At 36.9% G+C, this 16307-nt stretch overlaps 1 protein-coding gene across 1 annotated transcript in view; it reads left to right on the top strand.

Moving 5' to 3' along the window:
• OCLN (occludin) overlaps window positions 1-16307 on the top strand; it is a 32792-nt gene that overhangs the window by 11684 nt on the left and 4801 nt on the right. Inside the window, exons 5-7 of the mRNA XM_007443267.4 lie at window positions 7045-7181; window positions 11583-11783; window positions 14051-14222. Coding sequence (XP_007443329.1) covers window positions 7045-7181; window positions 11583-11783; window positions 14051-14222 — 510 coding nt within the window. The remainder of the gene's footprint in view (window positions 1-7044; window positions 7182-11582; window positions 11784-14050; window positions 14223-16307) is intronic.

The raw sequence follows: 16307 nt of genomic DNA, 5'->3' as shown, positions 1-16307 counted from the left end.
TGCAAGAGCACAGACAGGAGCAGTTCTCTCTGTGCCCAGGGTGAAGTGACCCTTCTGTGGGTATTTATAGAGATCTGGGGTGGGGGGGTTGGGTTACTGAGTGGCTGCTTGTTTTGGAGTCAGCATCTGTGTGTATTTTCCTGGGGATTAGGCAGGGTTTTTTCTTCTACTGAATTGTTAACGAGGGGCTGCTGGGGGTGATTAGCAAGTTCATTGTGTGAACTGTTCACATGTCCTGGTGGTTGAGCTGAGTTCGTTGACCTTTTGCAGGCTGTATTTTTCAGGATTGGTAGCCAGGTTTTGTTGATTTTTAGACTCTCCTCTTTTTTGTTGAAACTGTGCTGGTGTTTGTGAATCTCAATGGCTTCCCGGTATAGCCTGGTATAGTGGCTGTTGGTGTTGTCCAGTATCTCTGTGTTTTCAAATAGGATTTTGTGTCCAGTGTGCTTGAGAGCATGTTCAGCTACTGCAGATTTTTCTGGTTCCTGTAGTCTGCAGTGTCTTTCGTGTTCTTTTATCCTGGTATGGATGCTGCGTTTTGTGGTCCCGATGTATACTTGCCCGCAACTGCATGGTATGCGGTATACTCCTGCGGCGGTGAAGGGATCCCTTTTGTCTTTTGCTGATTTTAGCACTTCTTGTACTTTTCTGGTGGGTCTGAAGATTGTTTGGAAGTTGTGTTTTTCCATCAGTTTTCCCATGCGGTCTGTGACCCCTTTGATATAGGGCAATATCAATGCCCTACAGGAGTATGCAGGAGTATACCGCATACCATGCAGTTGCGGGCAAGTATACATCGGGACCACAAAATGCAGCATCCATACCAGGATAAAAGAACATGAAAGACACTGCAGACTACAGGAACCAGAAAAATCTGCAGTAGCTGAACATGCTCTCAAGCACACTGGACACAAAATCCTTTTTGAAAACACAGAGATACTGGACAAGACCAACAGCCACTATACCAGGCTATACCGGGAAGCCACTGAGATTCACAAACACCAGCACAGTTTCAACAAAAAAGAGGAGAGTCTAAAAATCAACAAAACTTGGCTACCAATCCTGAAAGATACAGCCTGCAAAAGGTCAACGAACTCAGCTCAACCACCAGGAAGTGTGAACAGTTCACACAATGAACTTGCTAATCATCCCCAGCAGCCCCTCATTAACAATTCAGTAGAAGAAAAAACCCTGCCTAATCCCCAGGAAAATACACACAGATGCTGACTCCAAAACAAGCAGCCACTCAGTAACCCAACCCCTCCCCCCCCCCCCCAGATCTCTATAAATACCCACAGAAGGGTCACTTCACCCTGGGCACAGAGAGAACTGCTCCTGTCTCTGCAGATGCCAGTCACAGGTGCTGGCGAAATGTTAGGAAACAAGACTTCAAGACCACGGCCACACAGCCCGGAAGACCCATACCAGCCAATGAGTAGTTACTTTCACTTGGAAAGGAAAAAAAGGTGTCTTTGAAGACAAGAATAAACAGCACATGCTTCTATTTTTTCCTTCCATCAAATGATGGTAATGCCTTAGTTTCTCTAATGCAGTGTTTCTCAACCTTGGAAACTTTAAGATGTGGCTGGTTGGGGAATTCAGGGAGTTGAAGTCCACACATCTTAAAGTTTCCAAGGTTGAGAAACACTGCTCTAATGTATTCCCTTGGTGCTGAGAAGTACCATGTGAAAGTGAGTCTGTTATCTTGGTTTGGATTTAGTATGTCTGCAGAGATTTAATATTGCACCTATACTATATGAAGAAGATACATATCAAAAAAAGGCTATGCAACCTAGACTTTGCCCCAGTGTTATTTCTTATATATGGTTCTGTCTGCAGCTATGTCAGAATTAGTGAGTCACTATAATGCTAAATCATACAGGCCGTTGTGGTATACAATAGTACGTAAAGTATTAGATTAGGACCAGGGAGATCTAGGTTCAAATTCACTGTCAAACATGCACTCATACACTCTCTCTTTCGGCCCAATGTGTCTCACAAGGTTGTCATCGTTGAACTACTGTATACATCGCCGTTGAGTTCCTGGGGGAAAAACAGGATTGAAATGTAAAAATCTAGTAGTCTAGTAGTCTAGCATTAAACTAAGATGAGTTCCTGGGGGAAAAACAGGATTGAAATGTAAAAATCTAGTAGTCTAGCATTAAACTAAGATATCTTCTTTATCCTACTACTTATTCTTCTTCTATGCCACAGTTAATCAACACTTCCTGGTTTGCAACCAACTATAGTTGGTGATAGCATATTAAACAGTAAAGTGTCACTCACTATATGACAGGAAAGGTAATTCTGAGAGGAGATGAGTGTGTAAGTACTAGGTTCACCCCTGGATTGCTAAACCATGGCTTAGTTTATACTATATATGAACTGGCCTTATGTTATTTGGTAACAATAGGAAGACATCCACAACTATTGATTCAGTGTTCCATTAAATCCCCCAAAACAATTTAGCTAGAATTCTTTCATAGATGACAGATAAACTCAGCATAAACTTGCACTTGAGTATATAGATAGATCTACCAAGTATACTTATATGACATTGTATTAACATTCAGATTTCATATTTTAAAGTCTTCTATTAAAATATAATCTACCACATTCTTTCTTTACATGTTTAATTTTTACTCTTTTAAACGCGTTGTATACCATTTTATACTATTAGAGTAACATTTGTATGGTTACTAATGGAAAATAATTGACTTTTTCAAAATCAATACAAGTGAAAGGTATTGATTGAAAAAAATTGCCCTAAGTGATCTGCTTAGTCCCTTCTTTGATTTAAAATGTCCTTCCTATCATGAATTGTTCACTGTTTTATTGTTTTTTCCTATCATAGTACATCTATTCTTTAATTGATTATTGATCACAATTGGTATTGTGAATCCAAGTTTGAAAAGCAGGACAGAAAATTAATAATAAATGTAGGTTAGTTGTCTTTTGGAGTAATTTCATTTTCACAAAATAGAAAGGGTAAATCTATGCAGTGTGATTTTTCTTCCCCCCACCCCAGTTGGGTGCACTTATCTTGTTAAGATATTGTTTGTTTTAAGCATAGTTTATTGAACCATAGTGAGCTGGTTCACATATAATGCTAAGCCATAAACTACAATTTGCAGATCACTTGGCTTGTTTTATACATCACGCTAAACCAGAATCAAGCATGGTATACTTTAGCACAATACAAGATCTCAGCCAGAGTTGGCTGCTTCTGTCGCTGTGCTCTGGAAAATTGATGTGTTATCCTATGTCTGTGAAACTTACAGGCTATTAGCAATTCCTTTTCTGGTTTTTAGGCTTTAAATTCTGTCGCAAAACTTTTTGAGATGGCTATGTCATATGGAACAAATCAGGGAACAATGTCAAACACTTAAAATACCTTCCCCTTTAAGCCCCATAAAAAGCTTGAAAAACCAGTTACACCACTCCTTTTTTGTTTTCCCTCTCTGTTAGAGGAAATCCTAAAGTGAACACAGACCGATAAGAATGTGAGAGCTAAGACTATATAATGCTGAATATTAGCTGCAGTCTGGAAATATGGTTTTGTGGTATATGGTTATGCTTATAACATACATCAGTTTACAAAACATGTTAGACTATAGCCATGGCCATGAATTAGTGGTCTCTTAGGTCCATGTTCATATTAACCAGTTATTGAATAATCTTAACTGTTGCCAGCAAGAAACATTTTGCCCTGTTTACAGTGTGGAAACACACTTGAAACTCCAGTTACCTACTTTGGAAAGATCCATGCTCTTCTGAACCAACTATAGAAAGGTATTGTAGTCAAGGTGTTGCTATAAATAAATAGATACCTGGCATTATGTTTTTGCCCAAAATATTTGGCATGGTGCACAAAAACACTAAGCCATAATATGATTTGTATACAGTTTATTAATCATGTTGTTATAGCTATGTTTTCTGAACTTTGCCAGTTGTGATTTATTCAACAAATAATTATTAAACAATGGCTTACATGATATGTGAACTACAGCTCCCTCTTCATGGATAGAATATTTTGCCTTAAGAGTTTTGTGATAAATTGTTCTGTATTAGGAGAAAAAAATAGCATGTAAAGCCTTCAGGATTGTCTTTTTTTTAAATTAAACATTTAAAGAAAAAGTATAGACTAGAGAAATAAAGGATACATAAAATGAATAAAAAGGTAAAATAGAAATACTAAATACAAATAAGTTAATCAGGGATCTAAAATGGCATGGAGATCAGTTTTCCAATATATCATTCATTACTTAAGACATTTTAAAACATAATGTATGACTTTAAAAACCCTAAGAATCACTATTAAGCTTTAAGCTAAGGATGCCTATTAGGAACTGTGGTCAAAGAATGTAAATCACTGAGTAAAATTATAAGCAATAATAATTAAATCAATGCTAGACATCTAATTTCCCATAAAGGTGAAATATAGACTCTATACATTAAACACACACACACACACAAATTTGGGGATTGGTATAAATCAAGCTATTACAATCCAGGAATGGTTTCCAATTAGAATGAAATTCTATATCAGATTTACTTTTAAGACACAAAGTTATTCTGAACATTGAAGCATATCCCCACAGCTTGTTACCATTCTTCCAAGGAAGAATTCATTTCCACTATGAAACACATAATATCCTTGCAGCAGTTAACATATACAAATCTAGCAGAGTATACAATGATGATTAAAAGTTTGTGAACTCTTTTGAATTTTCAATATTTCTGCATACATGCGATCTGTTTTCCACACAAGTCTTAAAACTAGATAAAGAGAACCCAGTTTGTTTAACGAGTCAAAAACATACTTGTTCATTGATTTACTGAGGGAAATGATCCAAAGCTACATATTTGCATGTGGCAAAAGTATGTGAGCCTTTGCTTTCAGTAACTGGTGTGCCTCCCCCCTGGGCAGCAATAACTACAATTAAACATTTCCAGTAACTGTTGATCAGTCCTGCACATTGGCTTGAAGGAATTTTAGCCCATTCCTCCTTATGGAACAGCTTCAACTCAGGGATGTGGGCTTCCTTGCATGAATTGCCTGCTTCAGGTCCTTCCACAACATTTCTATAGGATTAAGGTCAGGACTTTGACTTGGCCATTCCAAAACATTAATTTTATTCTGCTTGAACCATTCCTTGGTCATGAGTGTTTTGGGTTGTTGTCTTGCTACATGACCCACTTCCTCTTGAGAAATATTGAACATTCAAAAGGGTTTGCAAACTTTTAAGCACCACTGTACTTTGAAGGAATGTATGGATTTCTGTCTTTAGATAGCAGATATTGCTTCACCCACAAATATCATGGTCTTCTTAGCATGAAGTCATATCAGGTTATTTATCTGACCAACTCTATTTCTGTGACATCTTGCCTTGCAGTTAGAATTGTTAGTAATTTTTGTTAACAAACTCTAGTACTTTGAGCTGAACATTCCTGACTATATAAATGTGTCACTCTAACATTTGCCTGGAAACTGTTCTGGAGTATTGCTAATTGATACATGAAAATCTGTCCAATCCCCATAAATACTCTGGAGCTGGGCCTGCAGATAGTCCCTTAAGTGAAAGGGAAAAAGCCCTTACATTCTATTTTGAGCAGTGAGTGAGGTTAAAACAGGTGCAGAATTGAGTCTTCTCTGTGGAATGCATTTCCTAGGATGGGCCTATTGGCTCTCTTTGCTGAAAAATGTGGCTGCTCTTGAGAGCTTTTTTTTTTTTCAGCTGGCTGATTGGCATGTGTGTTAAGCTTTTAATTAGCATATGTGTCGTGGAGGACTGAGCTTTTGTTGGGTTGCTGCTTTCTTATGCTAGCATGATAATTGTTTAGACTGGTTTAATTGAGTTTAAAGTTGTTGCTGCTTCACATGCTGCTATGTGGTGAAGAATTAGATTAAGTGTCTGTATTTGCTCTTTTTTACCTGATGAGGTAAGAAGAAAGCTTTCTAACAAAACCTCTGTTCTTACTGTGAGCAGCTGCATGCAAGGATTACTGCTGGGGGATTGGGATCCAGTGGCACACTCAAATAATGCTGAAGGAAAACTCACAACATCTTTACCATTGGTCATGCTGTCTAGGGTGGCTGGGCATTATGATTCAGCAATGTCTGGAGAGCCACAGATTTCCTACTTCTGCACTATTATAAGATCTATTGAATGTGTTGGTATGATGTACTTACACATGATTAATTTACACGGTGCATTCAGTTACCCAATCTCTGGGTTCATACAAAGCTCTGATTCAGAAACAAATTACACAAGCATTTGGATAAAATATGGTTGGCTGGTTTGTTTAGTGTAGGATGCAGACACAGCCCTTGCATTCTTCTAGGATTATGCTTTTTTCTAATTGTAGCCCATATGAAAATTCCTAAGATGACATCAGTAAGTGCTGCTTCTCCTAGAAGAAATGGTCATGATAAGGTGAAGGAGAAAACCCATTCAGTCCAGTTTGTCACAGCATCTCATCAGATGAAAATTAGAAAGCACACAAACATGTTATAGTCCTTACCAATGTTCTCCTGTGGCTAGTATTCAGAGCTATGCTACTTCTGATCCTAGAGGTAGGATGTATAGCCATTATAACTGAAGTCATTGTTAGTCTTATTCTGCATGAACGTTGAAGCTCCATTGGTGGCCAACTCCATCTAGAGTCAGGTAAAAGTGAGACAGGTGGCTATATTAAATAAATAATCTTGTGTTTATTTCAACTTTTGAATTGCAGTGATTCCTGTTTGTTCCTGCACTACTGAGGAAAGCTTAGTACAAAATTTTGGCAATGGAAACACTCCATAATTACATTTGGAGTGCGGTGGCCTATTATGTGCCCCTACAAACAGATTGCTTGAGCCCAGTGCCTTTGTTAGTAGTGTGCTTCTACTGCAGAAGCTAATACCTTCTCTGCATTCCAACAAGGTTATTTTTTTACGTGACATTTACACATTTGGAATCTAACCAATTAAAACCTGAAGTACTGGAATGATAGTACCCTGTTCAATGTTCAACATTTATCTCATGTATGTTCTTCCAGGTTAAGAATGTAAGTGCAGAACCAGAGGCAGCTGCGCCAGGCGCTGACTATCCAGATCAAGTTGCCAGTTCTATGGGATATTCACTTTCTGATGCTCCTGCACATCAGATTCCCAACGACAATTACACAGCTACTCCGTGAGTAATCTTTCCCATTTTTCTGATTGAATGAATGCAATGTACTTGAAAGTCAGTGCAAAACCATGGATGCAAATTATATTAAATGTGCCCCTTCCTAGTACAACTTTTATAGACCATGAATCCTCATTATTTTGCTGCTGGTGAAACTTTTAAACTTTCAGTGTTATTCATTCTGGCTTTCAGTCCTTTCAGAGGATTTTTTTTTTTTGCTACTTTAATATCAAGTTTATCTTTGCTCTTGTTTAATTCTAATTTTGTAAATCATCCTGTTCTTCCTTTATAAGAGCAGCATATAAATCCATTAAATATTAATATGCCTGCACATGACCAACCCAAATACTTTAAAACAATGTTTTTTTTTAACAGTTGGCACTATTGATCCTAATAAATATAATTGCTAGATACTTGTGTTTTAATTGGGCCTCATTAATTCTAGAATGAGAGGCTTCCAAGGTTTGCCAGACTGTAGGCTAAATTGGGAAATTGAAAAACCAACCCAAAGAAACACTTCTATAACGTTTTCTAAGGAGACAACATGGGCATCTCCATGCTCACTGGGAATCAAGCTTGACCTGAAGACTTGACATTTTTCTGTTTTGATCATGGACTTGTACAGGATTTATTAACTACAGTATTTATAATTATTTGAGTCCATAAATTGAACTGTGCATGGTAATCTAAAAGCATATTTCAATACACTGAAAAGTTATAGGTTATGCAGACTTAATGACCAAAAATTCTAAAAAGTTCTAAAATGACCCAGGGGATGGAGAACATATGTTCAAATGTAGTTTCATATTAATGAAATGATTGTCTTATATGTATGTTCCAGTACTAATCCATATTTGTATAAGATAGCCATTGTTTGGATAAGAATGGTCAATTTGCCTTTTGATAACATAGCATATAAATACACAATTACAGTGAACCCTGTGCTCTGTGAGACTGCCAGGGCTAGGTAAGAAAGTATAGCTGAGATGGACAGCCAGAAGTCAAGGATCATATACCGTCTTTACCAGAGCCCTCCCAGAGATTGTCACACAGTGGTAAATGATTAAATTTAACTTTTTTTCCCTGGCTTTACTGCTTTGTTCAGGTGTTGCTTCCTTTCTGGAACCCCAGTCTTTCCACCTGAAATAAGTTACACAGTCATGATGTAAGAACTATATAGTCTTAATCTCTGACTATATTTTTCTAGTACAGCATTGTCTTTGTGTTACATTTTAGATTGACTAATGAGATTAAAGGGAAGCTATAATGAAAGCTATAGTAAACAGAAGGCACGAAGCCAACATTTCTGAGTCTTAAGGCAATATTAATAATCTACTTTGGATTCCTGATTGGCAGTAATACTCAGTTTTCCCTCATTTGTCTATACTTAATAGAAATATGATTATCTGTGAATTGAGAGTATCATTCTGATTCACTGTTTGGGGCTACATGCCTGCCAGATTTGACTCTTTCTTTAATCCTTAACAAGGGTCTCTCTTTTATTTTTTCCCTGTTCAGTTGCTTCTTCCCCTCCCATCATTTCCATGAAATTTTGTCCCCTCTTTTCTCTTTCCTTTCCTTCCTAATGCAGCTACCTTTTCTTCTCCCACATCTCCACCCTGTTTTTCACCTCCTTTTTACTGTTTCTGCTGGAAGGAGGAAAGAAGTATGTGTGTGTACGTGTATATCAGAGTATTTATGTATTTCTGCAGAGGAGATTGATTTTTGTGTGAAAGAAGCTGGTTGATGCAGAGACTGATTAGTTTCCTAAATGAGATACTTTGAATCATTAGTTGTTAATACAAGTTAACCCTTGATTTAATGGCCTTGTTTTAGTGAACTTTGGATGCCATCAAAAATCTGTTACTTATAAACTCCTTCAAATGTGTGGAATCCTGTTTGCCATTTTATGCATGCATAAAATCATATTTGCTATTTTATGCATATATAACTGCCTAAAATATGCATACTTAAAATGAATAAAATATGTGTGCATAAAATCCTCTTTCCATACATAAAACATTCATGTTTACAATGTTGTTTGGATTTAACAGTCATTCTTTATAATGGATACTCCTTTCCCCTTGTTAGTATGTTAAATCTAGGGTTTAGTTGTAATTCAATTAATGTTTTTTTGGGGGGGGTTTGGCTCTCCTTTTTTTAGACACAGGCTAGTGTCTACAGTATGTACGTACACATGCAGTATGCAAACACAAGTGTTTCACGTGCACATATTTATTATGGAAAGAGAATGTCCAGAATTGGTTTTAGCTGGACTTCACAACCCTAAATTAGTTAAAGGGGAGCCAAACAGATAATGTACAGGATTTTTGTCTAGATTTTTTTTTCCTGTTTATTCTTCCATTGGAGATGGGAGTGATTGGAATTTGACTTCCTTTGGGATAAATATGATAAAATTAGAAAGACTCTTAGTTCATTTTCTCCCATGTTTTTAATCTGGTAGTATTTTTGCAAGAGTATTTAAATGAGAACCACCAGTTTAGGATTGTTGGAGAAATGCAAGGTGTAGTTATTTTATATTTCAAACAGGTATATTGAGATATTTCCTTTTGTTTACAAGACTGGCTTGCTTTCTCTTATTTTCTGTTATTGGCTTTCAAGTGGGATACTTGTTCATCATGTATCCTATTGCCAAGAGGCATCTATACCAGTCTGCCTTCTGATAAAGAAGTATTTTGAGACCACCATGGAGCTATTTTGTAAACAGAAAGCCCTACTATCTGCCCTACCAGTTTTTAGAGTGCCTTTCAACCAAATGTTTCAGATTTGTCTACTGATCCCAAATATTGAAGATTCCAGGTTTGTTGCACCATTTATATTGGGAATATGTTACTTACATCAGTTCAAGATTTATGTCTTTGATATATTTGTCAGGCCTTGTCAAGTGCTGCACTTTAATTGATATAGCCAATGCCCATTTTAGGAGGGGTTTTAAGGGATGAAATAGGTACCTAGGCACCTGAAAGTTTCAAACCACCCAGTTTGCTTCTTCAATCCCACCAAATTTTTGACGTACATTGGGGTGGGGCATGGTTACATTCTTGGGGCCACAGAAAGAGGGTAGCTGCTAGACTATACTTTTTGTCTCCCTGATCTACGTGATACAAGGAAGGTTGAGGCTGGCTCTTCTGATGATAGGTTGTCCAAGACACTTGGACAGTTTTACTTGAACAGTGCAAAATATACAATATTTCCCTTTCCTTAGCTTTTACAGTGTGAAATTAGACAAAGAAGTATTATCCTTGTTTCCCTAGAGAAAGAGAAAAAGATCAGGGACTAACTAACCTGGGTTTACAATGAAACCATTTTCCAAATAAGCATTAAGTTGCACTAAAAGGACTGTGACCTTTTGTGAGGTCACACATTTTGCTTGGCTACCAAAGCTAATAAATATGATTGTATATCTCACTCTTATTTTAGTATATGAAGACTAGGTAGCTTGATTGTGCATGTACTAGGATAGTGGAGGCATGACCACTTAATGTGTACACATTATTTCTAACAGGAGAATAAAGATACTATAAACTTTCATTCTTGAGCCTGACAAATTTATGTGAGCTATTCTGAGAGTTCACAAATCCTTGGTTCATGTGGCTCATCAGCTTTTAAATAACACAGAAAGACAACAAAGGAAAGGGAGAGAAATGGTAATGGGGAAAGTGTGCAATTATTTAACTTATTAGCCCCAAGAAGTGGTCATTGTAGGCCAGTGTTTTTCAAACTTGGCAACTTTAAGCATTCTGGGAGTTGAAGTCCATGCACCTTAAAGTTGCCAAGTTTGAAAAGCACTGTTGTAGGCTGGAGGCTATGCAGACTGGCCGTTGTGTAATGGGCAACAACAGTATTTAGCCGTTCAGATTTTGGAAGTGACTTATCTGGTCATTAATGCCAAGTAATTATGTATTAATTTTATAGAAGCCTATACAACCAGGCACCTAGTGCTTCTTCATTCTATTTCAGTGTTCTAAGATATAAATATTTTCAAATACTTATTTAATTCATATTCACAATTCCGTAAATGTTCATTTCATTAACTTTTTATCATTAGGTAATTCAAAATAGAGGAATAACTTAGTCTATTGGCTGAGTTAGAATTGCAATTCTAAATTATTAGTTATGCAACCAATAATTTGTTTATTTTTTGTATCTTTGGAAAATGATATCAGCTTATATCACAGAATAAGATATAGAATATATGCAATACAGATAACAAGAATGTTATGCTACTTGTTACTAAAGACTGCCATGTTGTCCATCTGTATATCCATCTAACATAGTTCTTGTATGACAACTTATTTCTGTATAATATAGGAACAAAATCCTATCAGTTGCCTTGTTGGTGTTTTGGTATGAACCTGAGAACTAATTATATTTATTTTTTAACAGGGTACCTGAAGTTGTTGCTCCATTAACAAAAGACCTAAAGCAATCCCAGTATGTGAACACCAGCAGTTACAATGGGTCAGCTAAGGAACCCCCACAGAAAAGGAAAAGAGGAAGAACCAGGAGAGCTAACAGTGATAATTATAATGGCGATTACATCACTGGTGGCGAGTCTTGTGATGAACTGGAGGAGAACTGGGACAGGTATTGCAACTCCACCTATTTGGCTGTTGTTATAGCACTAATAGCCAATGAGGTCTTTATGGGAGTGGAGGTTCCTAGTTCTAGCAATGTCTAAGAGTGTGTGACAGATAATGATGATGATAATGATTTAAATGTATATGCCGCCCAACTCCTGGCAACTCTGGGAGATATCTGTGTGTTACAGAAAGAGGAGGGAATAAGATTTGGGGTTCAGTCTCACAGTAGTAATTAGGAATCATCAGCTAGTATTTTGACAAGGAAATGGATGAAATACCTTTCTTGTTACCAAGAAAAAAAAACATTCTTACCTGTGATTGAGATGAAGTCTTTTATGAAAGTATGTGTGCAATATTGTAAGGTTATGGAATTCAGTAGAAGTGAAAAATCAGTAGGCGTAGTCCCTATATTAGTAGTGTAGTATGATATCAACATATAAAGATTTATGCATAAGTGTAGAATGGTGAGGAGAGATACAGCCAAATATTATGCATTGAAGTACTGTCTCTGAAACTGCAAAAACATCAACTTTATTTTGAGATGCTAGTTGTATGTTTCAGCATTTGATTATAGGATTATGGTGAGGATTTTGATGGGGATTCTAGCAGGATGGAATTCCCTCCCCTGACATTTCAGTCTGCCTCTTCTTTAGCATTTTTTAAAATCTGAATTTTTATACTATGGCTTGTCCTCCACAGAGTCTGCATTTTTAAAATCTGCTACAGGTAGCCCTCAACTTACTACCATTCATTTAGTGACTGTTTGAAGTTACGATGGTGCTGAAAAGTGATTTATGACCAGTTCTCACACTTACGACTGTAGCAGCATTCCCCACGATCACGTGATTGTGATTTGGGTGCTTGGCAACTGTCATGCACTTACGAAGTTTGCAGCATCCTGCGGTCACGTGATTGCCATTTGTGACCTTTCCAGCTGGCTTTTGAGAAGCAAAGTCAATAGGGAAGATGACAGGGAAGGTCACGAGTCATGGCCGTGTGATGACTCGCTTAACAACTCCACCACTTAACAATGAATTTTCCAGTCCCTATTGTGGTCCTAAGTTGAGGACTACCTGTAACTGGCCTGCAATGTTTACACCATGTTTTCCTGTTGTTCTTTCTTATTATAATTATGTGTTTTTTTTCTTTTTGACTATATAATTTTTTAAATGATATTTGACATATAATGTCTGGAGTTGTTCGTTAATGATTGGTCTTTATTAGAAACCACTGTGGGCTGGGTCTGCTGGGAGTGTGCAGTATATAAATATGATAAAAAAAGAAATGAAACTAATTGTGTAAGCCAAAATATAATAAGCTTCATATCAGAAACATCAGTCTTTCTAAAAGAAAGCCATAACTGCTCTACGTTTTGGAAATATATCTGTCCATATTTTTACAAGTTGTTCAGTACCACTTGTATTGAAACCTGCAATAGTATGTTCATTGGTAAATAATTTACTAAGCTATTTATCTAGTTCATTTTTATTCATACATTTTAAAACAGCACCACCCACATAAGGATGTCAGAATGTAACTATGAAAATAGAAAGTTGCTTAAGGAAACCCTTGTGTTAGCCATTTCATCAGAGTGAATTAGTCAACATGTCAATATTTTAAAAAATGTTCCTTGGGTTGGGTTAAGAGAGTGCAATCTGAGTGTAAAGTATTGCTTTGTTTTGTAGAAATCATTTTTATCCACAGATACCTACACCAAGTTGAGAATTGCCTGTAGAAAATCAAATTAGTCATTACATTTTGTTGTTCAGTCAATATATTAATCATTGTGTACAATTTAATATTAGTACAACTGAAATAAGGGTACAGAAAATGCAGCCTGTCAAGTACAGCATTTCAAGGATTGAGGTATTTGGGGCAAATCTGAAGTGTTTAGGGACAAACAAGACACTAATTTCTTCTTTTAAAATCCCAGTGCTATCTCCCAAATTTTGCCTAATTGCAGTGTGGCTCTCAAACTAACAGAAGCTGCACACCCCTACTATAATGCGGTGCTATTAAAAGATATGGAATTGCTGATTTTTATTATAAAACTCTACATTTGTACATATGTGAGTTCTAACAGAAAAAGGTATTCAACTAAGTCTTAAGTGTTTATATATAGATTAGAGAGCAAAAGTGAAAGGTGAATTTAGCTCCTGTGTTAGATATCCTTTCTTTATGCAAATCCATTTTGTTTTTAGTGTAATCTGACCATAATTATGAACTCAAACCATTTTTCACAAGATCCATTTTAAATTGCTTGTCATCTAGAGAGTATCCACCTGTATCATCGGACCAAAAAAGACAAGCATACAAGCGAGACTTTGATACAGGATTACAAGAATACAAACAATTGCAAGCAGAACTTGATGAGATCAGCAGAGAACTCTCCCGTCTTGACAAAGAACTGGATGACTATATTGAAGGCAGTGAAGAATACAAGGTAGTAGCTTTACTTAACTATTCTAAACAGATAATTCATGTAATTGCCACTTTAAGCTAAATAAGGGAAGGGATTATTGTGTTTGTAGTTAATGTTGGTCCTAAAGTTATCCTAAAAGTTCGCCTCACGGTTGGTTCTAGAGTTAAGGATGTTGCAACTGCTTTTTATTCAGGTCATCTTCAGAAAATAGGCTGAAGTAATTTATAATAGTTACCCAGATCTTTTACAGCTCTGTCTCACTGAGTGAATCACTGTCAGGCTTATTTAATATGGCTAGGATTGCTTCACAGCTTCCTATTTTGTTTTTTGAAATATATATATTGCTTCATGTTTTAGAACATTTGCAAAATCAATAATAGAGATGAAGACCATTATGCTATTTTGTTCTCAGATGTTTATAGGATACTGAAGAATTAAGATGGCAAAATTCCATTTAAAAACAGGACCTGGGGAAAAGCACATTAGCAGGTTTATAATCAATGTAATGATTCCCAGAAGTTAGTCTGATCATACTTTTCCCTTAGTTAAATGGCTACAAGCAGTTTTCTGCTGATGAACTTCATGGAATAATGGAGTTTATCTAAAAATAAGACTGCCTGTGATTAAAAGTCCTTTAGTTTTTGAGCAGGGGAATGGGTAGTCTGACCCCCCAGCAATCTCTCTGGCCCCTAGCTGAATGGAGCTGGTCCAAGTTGGAGTCCAACAACATTTGAAGAGCTACAAATTCTATATCCCTGATTTAGAGGAAATAGCATTTTAAGGGAACTTTTTAAACTCGCTCAGACAACAAAGTTATCCATGTGTTATGGGAATTAACAAAGTAAGAAGTATTCAACAGGTCAACTTTCACATGAGGAAGGTTCGTGTCTCTACAGTCATTGTTTGCTTTTTCCTCTTCCTTCCTGCTGCATTAAAATCTCACCTTCTTAAGGATCAACCTCACACTCGGAAAGTAGTGAAGAGGTCTCTTTTCACTACTCTCCTGGTTCAGACATCCTTCCAGACTGTTCAGCAATGGCTATAAAGGGAGATGCTTTGTGCTCCTTTTAGAAGTCAAATAACTTTCTGTCAGTGCAATTTTTCTTCATTCTCTCTGCTAATCAGCCTTTTCTGGTGGTCTCTATAACTTCCTACATTTCTGTAGTAAGTCTTTTTATATTTTTTGACCACTGGCCCATCCAACCCAGTGCTGATGTTCTCATTGCCAGCAGCTTGTAGGTAATTGGAACAAAGGCTGCCTTTGAGTGAGTCAGAGCATTGCTCTGTCTTGTTCAATGTGGCTTATATCAGCGATATGCAAGATTTGGATAGCCAGGAGTTACACATCAGCATGGAAGAGGGCTGCAGTGGATGGAGTGATGGTATAGAGTAGGGTTACGCAAGTGGGTAGGGCAATCATTCCCTCCCTCCCTCCCTCCCTCCCTTTCTGGAAGATTGCTTGAGGCCTTTTTAAAAGAACTATATTAACTCTGTTTCAGATCTTACATTATCATGACCATGTTTACCACTTCAGAATAGGGAAAGGGAAGAAGACACCATGTTGCTGATACTTAGAATGGTTATTGGAAAGGCTTCTGTAATCTTTTTTTTTTTTAATGGAGGGGGTTGTAAATGGGGTTTCAGATTGCTCATTCTTAGCATGTCCTAACAGCTCTTCAGCATTTTAACTCAAGGCATATTTGGAATTAATAGTGATTGAATTTAGAACTTTGTGAATATAAAGCTTGATCTCTGCCACTGAGCTAAGTCTTGTACTTCATCCTTTTGAAGAGCATATTGTCCATAATCCTGAGGAATCAGTATAGAGAAGGGTACTCTTTTTCTATTAAAAATGTTTATTTAATCAATAGGACTGTGTATACTTCAGAAATTACTAGGAAAAAGTGTTTCAGAATATATGGGAATATGAGGGCAGTATCACTATAGCTGGTTCATCTTTAAGCTTTCTTGAAAACCCAAAGCAAGATGCAGCTGCTTTTATGATTCAGCTCATTAAAGTGGCTGTATCTTCAATCTTAAATAGCAGTGACTTCTTTCAGGGTTGCAAGAAAGCCTGAAAAAAGACATGACTGCTTTAAAGAGGTG

The sequence above is a fragment of the Python bivittatus genome, unplaced genomic scaffold (assembly GCF_059951505.1).
Source record: "Python bivittatus isolate LINGU-HERP-01145 unplaced genomic scaffold, Pbiv_v1 ctg000850_np1212, whole genome shotgun sequence".
NCBI lineage: Eukaryota > Metazoa > Chordata > Lepidosauria > Squamata > Pythonidae > Python > Python bivittatus.
This window is presented reverse-complemented; position numbering and strand designations above follow the sequence as displayed.